Below are 12,978 nucleotides of genomic sequence, written 5' to 3'. Positions count from 1 at the left end.
ATCTGCAGATGAGTAAAATTTATGATAAAATGGCCCCATCTTCTTGCAGTAATCTCAGTATAGCTAGGATGCTTTGGTGCACTGCAGACCATTTTTAAAATTGAAGTTTTTATAGGACATTACAGAATTCTTTGTGCGGTCTTCATTTTTACTTCACAATAGAAACCACTAGAGGGCCAAATGCATTTTTTTGTGGTGGATTTCAGTTGAAACGAAAGAAGTTTTGTAACCCTGGAGATGCAAATGATGTATTGTGTATTGCAAGTGACCTGATATCTAAGTTGCAGAAGATAAAAATTAAGCTTTGCAATATTCCAGCTATGAAGTTACTAGCAAAACACCACCATGAGAAGTTTCTTCTGCAAACATGCTTTTTGGTGCTGAAACAGAATTACAGAGGAACAAAAACTGGTCAATCTGTCTCACTATGCCCAACTTCAATTTCTGGTTTTGTTTTTATTTAACAGTGGAACTCCAACTCCAGCTTCAGATGCTGATGTTACCACACTGAGAGGTCAGTTTTCATCTAAATCTTGTCACAGCTGTTTCTGAATTACTTGAAAATGGAGCAATGTCTTGTGGATTTGTGAAAAAGTTGTGAATTTTTTTCACATCCAAATGATGCTGGTTCTGTTCTGGTGTTCAGGGTGTGTGTTGACATTATTTTGTTACTAAACGAATTGTGAAAAATCCTACTTGAGAAATCAGTCCTGGGCAGTTTTTACTGCTCTTACCTTGCGTTCTTAAAAATACCTTGCTGCTTAGGCAGCACATTAGCATTTAATTCTGATTAGCATATTTGATACTTTTCCTGAGGCTCTTCAGGTGTTTCCTGTGTTGTTTTTCTCACGATGATGGAAATAGGAAGTGTTACTACTTATGATTGTTGAGCTCGTGGGTGTATCTACACGTACATGAGCAAAAATAACAATACTCCTCTTTCAAATTCAGACGCAGCTGCCAATGTTCCTCCTCCTCATGAGGTCTCAATTGAGAGTCCTCCAGGTGGTACCAGCCATGAGATCGAAGATGCAGACACTACTGTGAGTATTCTTCTTTTTTCTTTTTTTTTTCATTTGGTTTAGCATTCTCTTGCCTTTGCTAAAGACCATGGTGACCATTTCCATTTTCTAGTACATGAAGATGTTTTAAGCATAAGGTGTTAACACAAATAAAGAATTCATAAAAGCAGGGAATGAACCTTAGAAACTTTTACATAACTTCCTGTGTAGATATTATTCCATTTGCAGTGGTTTTGCAGTGTGCCTTCTCCATCTGTGTGAGACAATAGATGAGTTACCAAGTGATGATTTTGTTGGTGACTAAACAGGACTAGTTAGTGAATGCTTATGGACATTGAATGCTTATGGACTTTGAATGCTCTGGGAAGGATGTGTTGTTATTCCTATGGAAACATGATACACATTAAATTGCTGTCCTAGTGTGTGAAATGTCCAAGTAGTACAGTTACTTAGGACAGCAGAGATAGCCTGGGTAGCCTTGAAGATTCCTTCTAATTCTCCATTCCTTTTCCTCTACTGTCATAAATGAATTTTTATTTATTGTTTTAAAGTCACGCTCACCTTGATATCTAAAACACGACTCCCAACAAAGGAAAGCCTACAGCAAGTACATTAAATGTCTCTATTAAAGTGAGCTGGCTTTCAGAAGTGCTGACCGCCAGACAGGTCCTGGGGAAGTGTTTGCTTCCAGAAAACAGATCTTCTGGATTAAAATTTAAGCCCAAACTCTAGATTCCAACTGCAGTGTGCTTGAGCCTACCTGACCACCAAAGAAAATTTTGCAAACCAGCCATACGAATCATCTGGCACTTGTTTGCATATAAATGTGAAACTCTCACTGGATTTACTGAGCAGCATACCAAGTTACAGGTGCTGCATATAATTGGAAGCTGATTTATGGTACTGGGCTTTAACTGTGCACCGTTCGGTAACCTAGTATGGCTGAGAAACAAGGCTGGGCCAAATTCCAGACTTTCTCTAGAGCTTTCACGTGTGTCTGCTGAGCTCTGATATCATGATTCCAGAAATAAACACTGAGTATGAAATAGACAGAAAGCTTCTGACTCTGGTCCAGGGGCTGATTTTATATTTATATACCATGAACACTTGTGGTTTAGTCCCATGTACACCATTATTTTTTTCTGAAACAGAACTACCTGAGCCGAGAGTAAGACCACTCAGTAAATCAGAAAGAAATCAGAATTGGATTGCTGCTGCTACAGTGTTTGCACTCTCTACAGTTACTTCTCACCTCATCATTGCTCTGAGCGGCCAAAATGCATTGCAAATTACAAGACCAAGAGTGAGCAAAGCTCGTCTTCATGAGTGTGCTTTTGTTTTTGGGGGACTGATACATGATTCAGACTACATGGAGTTGCAAACAGTCATGTAGCAGCAGGACATGTGCAAGCTAAGTGTGTGTTTGTGAGATAATAGCTGGCTTTAAGCAGTGTACCAATCATTCTGGTTCTTAACAAAGTTATTTAGTCAAAAAGGCGCGAAGGGGTGGGTGGGGGAAGAGAATTTAAGTAAAAAATCTAAGAGGGCCCTAAACAATATACAAGTGCTCACTGGTGGGAGCCAAGTTTCTGGAACTGTTCCATTTCCTGCACCATACATAGCACAGGCTGCAGTTTTGCTGAAAATGTCAGCTTTGCTGGCTCATTTCTTACTTTTTAATAGGGAAAAGGCAACTGCTGCATGTAAATAGCAAAATACATTTTAGCCGATTTAAGCCAGCCTCTTCCTCCCTCCTCCAAATTCCAGACTTTTGTTCTAGAATAGAACCATGAAACAAGATCTGTTTTCCTTGACATTCAGTATACCACAGGAAATAGTATGCTGCTTGAAAAATAGTGGGGAATGAAATAGCAAGGGCTCTTCCTGTGTTGCTCACCGATTCAAGTTAGATGAAAATTTGATTGGAATTCACTGCTGCTCACAGCAGCTATGTTAGTTCCTGAAGCCAAATTATTGCACAGGGTATCTGTACACGCTGTGCATGTAAAATGTAGAACTTGGCAAAGGTAAATTGTCTTCTAAGTGAGAAAGTAAACAGGAGCCTTGTGATAAATGGGTAAATCAGCCCATTGCTGGTTAGGCTCAGGTGACCCCTTGGTACATCCACAGTTGCACTTCAGATTGGCTCTGCTGGGTTTCTGTTTGTGACTCAGGTCAATGACACAACCTTGCACTAGAGCAAAGATGTGCAAATGGAGAATAGAAGTAATGGCAATACACAATATTAAAAACATTCTGGCTCATAAGTTTGTCCTATTACCTTTCACTTCGTCCCTGAGACTTTCTTGTACTCCTTTGTAGAGTACGATAAAATGTGTGCTGATGGTTCAAGTCAGCATGCTGTTCTTTGGCCTGCAGCTTCTGCATCATTAAGTACATTCATTATGCCATCTGTTTGGCCCGCCAGTATTGCCCTGATATGTTCCTGTCCTTACAGCATTTATGAAGAGGGCTTATTTTTTTACTACATCATGGGCCAGAGGATCCTCCAGGTCTGGAGAATTTTCTGGCCCTCATAAAAAAAAAGATGTTTGAACCCAGGCTGAGCAATCCAGTGTGCTGACAGCTGGCAGGACCACATGTACGTGCTGCCATATCTGGGGATATGTTCCATGTGGAGTGAATCCAGGATAAGTAGGAATCTGGTCTGCAGTGGGCAAAGGGGATTTATTTCTTGGGAAAAAAGCCACAGTCAAGTGGGAAAATAAAAAACACTAAATCACCTTTTGCTTTCTCCCTTCTCTCTTTTCCTTCCAGATCAATAATGAGATAAAGAAGGAGGATGAGACTCCAGTGAGACCTGTAACTGAGCAGATGATTGAGTTCAGCATTGTGATTGCTGGAGAGAAGTACAGCGAGGAGTTGAGCGACCCAGACACTGCAAAGTATCAGCTACTCTCTGAACAATTTGTTTCTCAGGTGATTTACCTTCCCCAAGTTCTTTTTCTTCTTGCTGACTCTGCAGAGCATCTATATTAGGACTGTTCTGCAGAACCAGCTTAGGGTTTTTGTTGCCTGAAGCAGGCTGGAAAATACTATGAGAATGCCCTGCTTTGTCTGACACGCTGCCTTTTTGAGATTGTAGGTCAGACATCACAGGTAGCACATCAGTTGCATAACAATGACTTCAGTTTTCTACCTGTGTTTCTTATGAAAGTCCTGTTTCTTTTAAAGTCCTGTTTCTAAATTTGTCCTTGCCATCCTCAGAATTTATAAGCACGTCTTCCTATCAGTGTTACAATAGTAGAGCTTTTGAAGTCACACAGAAGTGACAAGATTCTTTTTTGCCTCTTGATGCACCTTCATTAGTTCTTTAAGTTCTGAAAATTGAAGACTCTGACTTTTGAAGGTATATTTAGAATCATAGAATTTAACATCTCTCTAGTGACCAGTCTCTGTAGAGAATTTATTTCAGATCTTGTTCAGGTTTGAATTCTTCCATCACATAGTTGATTTGAAACTAGGTAGTAAAAATACAGTTTGAGAGCGTTGGCAAACCAGACTGCCCATGCTCTCCAAATGACAGGACGTGAATTGTCTGCTGCTTGGAGTCATCAGCCTGTGCTGGGGCAGTGCTGGAAAGCAGCTCTAGTAATTCTGATACAGCACTGCAGCAGTATGAAGTGCAGGTGGAAGACAGACTGGTCCATCAGCATCTGCTCATGTGGGCATTCTCTGGGTGCCCTATGAAAGCTGAACCCTTAAGTGGGATTTAGAAATTCTTAATGATTACAGTGTCCAGATTTTTGATTGCAGAAGTGAGGTGGTAAGTGACGAACTAATGAACAACAGAATTTATGTTATTTCCACCTAGGAGCAGCAATGAAATGCTGTTTGAAATCTAGGCTGCTGAAAAATCTCTTGTTCTTCATTAGTGTCCATAATCAGCAGTGCATACGGACACATATTTAAACCTTCCAACTTCAGAAATCTTCTTAAGCACATGCTTAAATCCCACCGGAGTCACTGGAAATGAACGGTAGTTTAGACTTTTAGGCACAAACTTCAAAGAAAAATACTTATGTGCTTATATATATGGATGTGTATATATACACATATAAAAATGCAAATAACCATATATACATGTACATATATGAATGATTTATTAAACATTAACTCCAAGTTTATTTAATTTTGATTAAATTGAATGCTTTAATTTGTATACTACATATAAAGTTACTGGCTCACCGACATGCAAAAAGGTACTTAAAATACAATATGCTACTCTCTCCTGAGTTACTTCTCCCTACTGTTTTCATTATTTTATTTATTTACTTTACTTTTTATTTATAATGATGGCAATCTTACCAACATTTTCTTGGGGCAGAGAGTTTGTCTTTCCTTTCTCCTGGGTGAAGCATCCAGGGTACTAAATGGTGGGATCATCTTTATTCTAGCTTTGTTTCCTTCTTAGTTTCATTTACTGGGGGTTCTCTGCTGAATTCCTTTTACTGGGGCTAACCCTAGGCCAGATCCTGGGCCAGATGGGAAAGAGATGTACTCTTCAACTGCAGCCAGAAAGCATCACCACAACTGTCACAAGTTGCTAGCCTAGGCTAGACATCTTAATTTTCCTAGTTGTGTGGCCAAGTAGCAATGCCACGGAGTGTGTGTGTGGAAGAAATGTCAGATGGGACAGAGTCCACCTGGCACATGGATGTTCCATTCCTTTGATCCCTCGCCTGGTTTTCTCTGTGCTTGGATGAAGAAGCTATTTAAAAAACAAAAAGAAAAGCAAGTCGGCAGCACTTGGATTGTTTAAATCTCACCAGAGACTGTTTAAAAATAGGGAGACTAGGGAGGGGAAGAAGAATTTGAGGAGTAGAAAATAATTCTTAATTGGCAAGGATCTTTCGGGAGGAAAAATACCAAAGCCAGCAAGAACCGGTAGTATTCTGTTTCTTGTTTTTGTCAACACAATTAACTATTGAATTGGGCCTGGACATGCTACCATTCTTCTGCTTTTGTTCTTCCTTTTTGAGTAGCACTAGTCACTCCTGAGCCCTCTGTATGTCTAGAGCAGCAGAGATGAGCCATGTTTTGCACTATGTTTTGCACTTGGGCATCTTTGGAATCTGAGATCCCTGTACCTACAGCAGCTGTCACTGCTTCCCTCGTTCTGGTTGCCAAGGTCTGAAGCACTTTTCCTGAATTTATTTAAATCTGAAGAGATTTAGGAGATAATGGAATTTTTGGGAGAAAAAAGGGTTTGTGGTGCATAAATAAGAGTGTGAATGTCATCTTTGCAGATGTTGTGCAGATCTCTGCAGGGTCTTTTTGAATTTTCTCCTCTTTTATTGTTTGTATACAATTCTTGGGGGATGCTAGATGGCGTGCTTCATACTTTTGCTTTCCCTTTTGTAATAATAAAACAGCAACACCAAAACTCTCCTGTAAAGAGCATATTTAACAATTTTTTTTCCCTATTAGAAATGGAATCTCAGATGCATTTTTAGAATTTTAGAAAATGTTGAAAATACTTTCTGATTTTTCTCTACAAGGAGTAGATGGAGGAAACTTCTGTGAATATTTTTTTTCCCTTCAAAATAGATCCAAAATGTATTTGAAGGACTACCTGGATACAAAAACATCCATGTCCTGGAATTCAGGTAAGAAGATACCGATGTGAATGTTCTGGTTGAGACTCATCATGTCTGATAGTACAATGCCCTAGCACCACACTTGGAAGAACATCAGTGAGAGGGAATTTCTAGGATGTGTTAATCAAAGGAAGAGTTCTTCCATAATGGTGTATGTGTACAGAGGTCAAAATAGACATACAGAATTGTATATAAATGCCTTTGTCTTTTTTCTGCTCCTCACCCACTAGAGAACCTCACTTGATATGTTTGCCTTCATCTTAAGGCAAGATATTAGGGAATCATACCTAAAATTAAAAGAGATGTTTTCTTATTTCAAACCAATATCTGATACTGTTGACATGTCCTAGTATTAAACAAGGAAGAACATGGAAATCCTTTTAGAAAATACACTGTTTACACTTTTCTTTTCAACTTATTGATGTTAATTTGGGATGACTACAAAGGTTGGTGTTAAAGTATGTAAAGGCTTTCTCCTGTGATCAAAGCAAAGGCAGGTGAATGCTTTAACTCTCTTCAGTCTCATAAATACTCTTTAAAGGACTAGTTTTCTCAAATTGATTTATGATTCACTTACACTTTAGGTTACTTTGGGGGAAAAAATGGGGATCCTGTGTATTATATATCAAACATCTGATTTATGATTTTTTGTGTATATGGATCACAAATTATGACTGGACTTGAATTGACTGGATATGACATTCAGAATCCAGTGAGGCTTTTTGTGAATCAATCTAATTTGTGTTTTCTATGTGAAACTCTGTAAGTTGTATTCCTTAAAGTATTTCAGCCAAAAAAATTCTAACCAGAATACTTCCAGATAACAAAACAGCTATAGTGAGGAAGTTTCTATGGTTGGAACCATATGGTTGGACAGTGTTCCAATAATACTGTCAAAAAAGGATGGTATAGCAATCAAATTATGAAATGCTTGAAGCAACAAGGCAGGAATGTTCCCTGTGGATTGATGAACTCCACTTTGTTGTGGCTGTGAGACAATAATTACCTGACTTGATGAGATTGATTCATAGATATGTAGTAATTATCCCTGCATCTGCAAGGAAAACAGAATGACAGAACGTCTTCAGCCCTCACTGGAGCCCAAAGGCAGGTTTGTCTTTTCAGTTGCTCCTTTCACTTCTGGCTACACTCACAACAAGCTGAGGCAATGACATGGGAAAACCCTGCTGAAGCTCTGCCTGGGAGGTTAAACCTTCCATCTCAGTGTTTGCAGTCTAATACATCTGCAAACTCTCTCTTCATTTCAGAAGAAAAATAAAAGGTTGGTATTTCTGGCAGGGTATCAAAGCTAGTTTCTATGCTCTGCTGTGCATGACAAGCAATGTGTTTGTGAACTACCTTTACGTAGAACTAGGGAGCCTTGTTTCTTGTGTTATTGGCAGGAATTTAACTGTATTATTTGCACTACAGAGCAATGATTCTGCTCTATTGTGATCAATAGGAAGCATCTCAATTCAGGAAAAGCAGAGGAGTTTATCGTGCAACTTTAAATCATTTTGCTGTGTGGATTTTCAAATTTGTGTGCCCTGTAGAATACAAAAGCAAATTTGGTAAAGTTAGACTTTAAGGAAATAATAATATGGATTTAACAGGTTCTGCTATTGTGTTTTATTTCTCTATTCAGCTCTCCTGAAGAGGACAGGTAAAGACAACATTTTTATACATATTTTTATTATACAGATGAGAAAGCACATGTTAGCTGGAGGATAGTGTCTTGGCAATTTGTGGTTTTGGCTCCACCAAAATCACAAATCCAGCAAAAGTACTGTGTGAAGGACTTCTACCAGAAACTACAAGTAACCAATCTGGTTTGATTACAAAAAAACATAATTTGCTTATTTAAAGGCTGCTTATCAGAAACTGCTTGAGGAGAACCTTTTTAAACAAGGTCAGCTACTGGGCTGAGTACAAAAGGAGAAGAAAATAATATTACTTAATGACTATTCAAGATCTTTCTAATTAGCAGTAATTAGTTAGATACAAGATGATTATTATAAGATAAATTAAAATTGGTAAGAAAACCATAGTTATCCAACAAAGGCAGTTAGCTTAGCATCTTCAAGGCCATAGTTGTTGCACATCTTAGCAGTAATCTTGCATGCATTTCTTAGCAGAATATGAGAACAGCATGGACTTTTTTTTGGTAGACATATGCAAGTTGAGTATCCTAAATTTTCCTCTGATATTATTTGAGGAATTTTACAGACAGAGAAACAAACCACAACCTTTAAATTACTGGTAGTATTACTTACTTTTGTATATTTCTCAGCAAAGCCATAACCAGTTTCCACAAGCTGTACTACAGAGAATGAACATTTTATTTTTAGAAGAAAGGTACTGAACAAATCTGTTAATAATCAATAATGAGTGGCACCTATCCTCTGCTACTCTACATTTCTGCAGAACAAGATGCATGCAACAATTCAGAAAGATTGTGTTCCAAATACCAGACATTATGGCATTTCTAGACAAATGATGGTGTTGTTATTACTTAGCAATTATTAACTGCAGCAGGTAATTAATACAATAGCAGAGTTGTATTAAATCTAAATGTTATTTTTTTACTAAAACACTGTATTCCATCTTTGCTTTGCCTTTTCACTACTGCAGTCCTTTTTCATTTCCTCTACTGACAGTCAGTACACAGGGTGAGTCTACAGTGGGCTCATTTCAGTAACAGCTCCAGCAGCAAAACTTCATCAGGCTCCTGGTTTTAGTCAGCGTTTGCTGATTATGTCTTTGTTGTGTCTGGCACTGGGGCTTTAGAGACATCCCTGAACAGAGCTGTTACTTTAGAAATACAGTCCAGCTCTGTGGAATGAGGGAAACCTGTCTTTGGAGCACGTTTTCCTAGCACTTCATAGATTACTTCACTTTCTTGCTGCAGTCTCTGTACGGCCAAAGTATGCTCTATTTTCTAAGGCTCTCTTGTGCTTATTCTCAGTGTATGGTAAATCTGAACTCTACCTAACTCTATCATGTGGAAGAGGACATCCAGGTGTATTTAGGAGAGCACCAACAAAAAAATAGGAGAGAGTCAATAATAAAACGCTAAGATGTTCACAGATATGAATCTTTCATAAATGGTTTCAATCAGAAGGGACTTTAAAGACTATCCATTTCCAATCTCTTGGGTAGTGTTGCCACACATTAGATCAGGCTGTCCAAGGTCCCATCTTTGTTAAAGAACAAATAATAAATGAGTCTAGAAAAACTTTTCCAGTTACAAAGTACCATTATATATCACCTAAGAGTGGCTAAAGGCATTATTTAATGCAGATTGACACTGCTCAGTGACAGTGATCAGGGCTCTTTTCTTACTTCAGAGCCATTCTCGTCGTTGGCATGACCTTAGAAACATTTTTCACACCATTGCTGTGCTGCTGGGTCTACTGATATGCTGGCAGAGAGCCAATATTTTGGTCTCTTGATGGTCCCTCTACCATTCAGAAGTAGAAACACAGGGCTGGGACCAGACCAGATGTCACGCTCTGGTAACCTTTTCCTTCAGAAAATTTATCAGTGGTAGAAAACATAGTCAGGCAGATACAAGTGTGAAACCAATTAAGTTGTTTTTAACTAGAATGCTTAAAAGCAGTATAATTTAACTTTTTTTTCAAAGGCTACTGACACAGGTTCTTTGAAAAAAAGTATTGCATTTGCTATACTTGAAAAACCTTGCAGTTCTCATCAGTGTTCTTTCTTTTTGTAAAACCAAAGTGGGGTGGAAGTTCACTATGCTGTTACATTTGATGGAGAAGCCATCAGCAATGCCACTTGGGACCTGATTAACCTTCATTCCAACAAGGTGGAGGACAACTCCTTTATGGGAATAGAAGATAATCCAACAGTTGTTTACACCATCAGCGATTTCCAAGATTATATTGCCGAAATTCTCCAGAAAAATGCCTTGCTTGAAAACACTTCCTTGACATTAGACCCCAACTCTCTCCAGCTTATTAATGGTGAGTACTGTTTATGATTCATCAGCCCTCTGAATAATTAAAAAGGAGCCACAAACACAAAGGTGTCACAGTTTGTTTTGCTAATCGGGTCAAGTCATTAGGAGTGATATCCCATGCTCAGTCCATTAGATTTGCCTTTTCAAATTTTTCTTTAACATCATTTGTAGAATGCAATTCCAATAATTCTTCAACAATCAACAGGAACAGAAAGGAGACATAGTTCATGTGATGCATATTGCCTTCAGCATGAAGATGACCTTCAGCATAGTCGTTTTGTATTTGCCTTGAGGAGCACAAAGGAAATACCTGGCTTATCACTGAATATACGAAGATCCTGCCATAGCTGGTGGAGGATCAAGAGTGTTCTATCCCTCTCTTCTCTTCTTTTTTTTCTGTACTTCTTGTGAGTGATCTGGGAATATTTCCAGAAACAAAATCTCTATGGCCAACTTTCTGGAAAGGTCTCACAAGTCTGTGATGAAAAATGGTTTTTCAGTCTAACCCAATTGTTCTAAAACAGTTTCTTTACACTGCTACTGCAGTTTTTATAGTCTACGTATTTATATTTTCCTAGTGAAAGAAATATTACACCCTACCCAAGAAGATCCATCCTGGATTACTGAGCATCCAACTGTATTGGAGCATGTGGAGTTTGATGTGAGTATGGTTCTGAGCAGTGTCCTTTTTAGTTTGTCATCTGTCCTTTTCACACATTCACACAGCTTAATTAAGCAAGATGGAATTAAAACCAGCACTCAGAAACTTCTCTATCTTATTGTTTATGTACAGAGGAGCAAAAACTCTGGTGAAATCTCTTATCTGATAATTTTCTGTCTGTTGAACAAGAGTTTTCCGTGATCATCTTATATTACATAGCTGTCTAGCCATGACTTGCTCTTCAGGCTTCTTTTCTTCCTTTGTCTGTTTTTGCCATAATGTTTAAGCTGTAAATATGTTAAAAAAAAAAAAAGAAAAAGAAAAAGAAAAAGAAAAAGAAAAAGAAAAAGAAAAAAAGATTACAACCACAGCACTACCTTTCTTTGGAAGTTAGAAATAGTTGTAAGGACTAAAGCAGGCTGCTAGAAGAGGTAAAAGGGTAAGTTTTATATGCTACTTCTGTTATTGTTTTATTTTACCTGCAAGTTCTTTGTTCGGGTTTTAAAAGATATACGCATCCTTGATGCCAGTAAAGTGTCTTAGTTTCAGCTGGAACGGAATTGTTTTCTTCAGAAAGTCTAGTATAATGCTATGTTTTGTTCTAGTAGAAGAATAATGTTGATAACACACCAATGCTTACATTTGCTGCTAAGCAGTGTTGTACAGAGCCAAGGTTGCTCTCAGTGAAGAGCCAAAGGAGCTGGGAGGGAACAGGGTTAGCTGACTTAAACTGGCAAAAGGGATATTCTATACCATTTGACATCATACAGAAGGAGTTTTGAAGGGCATGGGAGTTCTTCTGGCTTTCTTCTGCTGCTTAGGGGCTAGCTGGGCATTGGGCAGGGGGTGGTGAGCAATTGCTTGTGCATCACTTGTCATATACATCTATATATGTAAATAGTTATAACTATTTTCCTTTTTTCTATCTTAGCAAATAGTTTTATCTCAACCCACAAGTTCTACTCCATTATTTTTTTATTCTCTTCTCCATCCCACTGGGAAGGGGGGCAGACAACTGAGTGGTGCTGAGCCACCAGCCAACCACAACATAAAGGACACAGAAAATTAGTAGGCACTGGTTTCTGGTTCTTTTTTTGAAAATGTATTGTTATCTCTTCTGAATATCTCTGGAACAATTCAGGACATAGATGAATGTCCCCTGCTGGACAGGAGAGTTAGTACCCCTGAACATGTCTGTACAACACAGTGGGGCTTCAAGCAGAGATACCAAGTGAGGTGCCAAAGATGAAGAGATCGAGTTAATTAATTCTGCTGACAGCTGAATGCTGGGGCATTGTCTGGGCCTAAGGATTTACCCAGTAGGTTTCTACTCTGTTGTGTAACACACACATGCTTCCAAAATTAAATGAGCACAATTCATGCCACAAAAGCCAGATCCACCTATATTTAATTTTCATTAAGGTTTTCACTAAGCTCTCTATGAGATGCTGTTATGAACACAAGCATGCCTTATTTCAGACCAACTTTGGAAACATTCATAGAAGCAAAATTCTTAGTGACTTCACAGAAGCCAATGGTGTCTGTTCTATTGGTCACAGGTAGAATATCCTTAACTTTGTTACCAGTTTCCCCTGATTTTTTATAACTATTAGTATTGAAAATGCAAATTTGTATGAGTTTGCTGTATGTAGCTTAAACATGCTGCAGATTTAACTTTTAGGAAAGGGCTGT

At 38.4% G+C, this 12,978-nt stretch overlaps 1 protein-coding gene across 1 annotated transcript in view; it reads left to right on the top strand.

Annotated features, from left to right (window-relative positions):
• IMPG2 (interphotoreceptor matrix proteoglycan 2) overlaps positions 1 to 12,978 on the top strand; it is a 55,571-nt gene that overhangs the window by 28,875 nt on the left and 13,718 nt on the right. The window contains exons 6-11 of the mRNA XM_031556307.2: positions 468 to 514; positions 952 to 1,043; positions 3,801 to 3,962; positions 6,594 to 6,652; positions 10,385 to 10,629; positions 11,204 to 11,286. Of these exons, the coding sequence (XP_031412167.2) occupies positions 468 to 514; positions 952 to 1,043; positions 3,801 to 3,962; positions 6,594 to 6,652; positions 10,385 to 10,629; positions 11,204 to 11,286 (688 nt within the window). The remainder of the gene's footprint in view (positions 1 to 467; positions 515 to 951; positions 1,044 to 3,800; positions 3,963 to 6,593; positions 6,653 to 10,384; positions 10,630 to 11,203; positions 11,287 to 12,978) is intronic.

The sequence above is a fragment of the Meleagris gallopavo genome, chromosome 1, assembly GCF_905368555.1.
Source record: "Meleagris gallopavo chromosome 1, MGAL_WU_HG_1.1, whole genome shotgun sequence".
Classification (NCBI taxonomy): Eukaryota; Metazoa; Chordata; class Aves; order Galliformes; family Phasianidae; genus Meleagris; species Meleagris gallopavo.
Note: the sequence above shows the minus strand (reverse complement) of the source record. Positions and strands in the feature narration are given on the sequence as shown.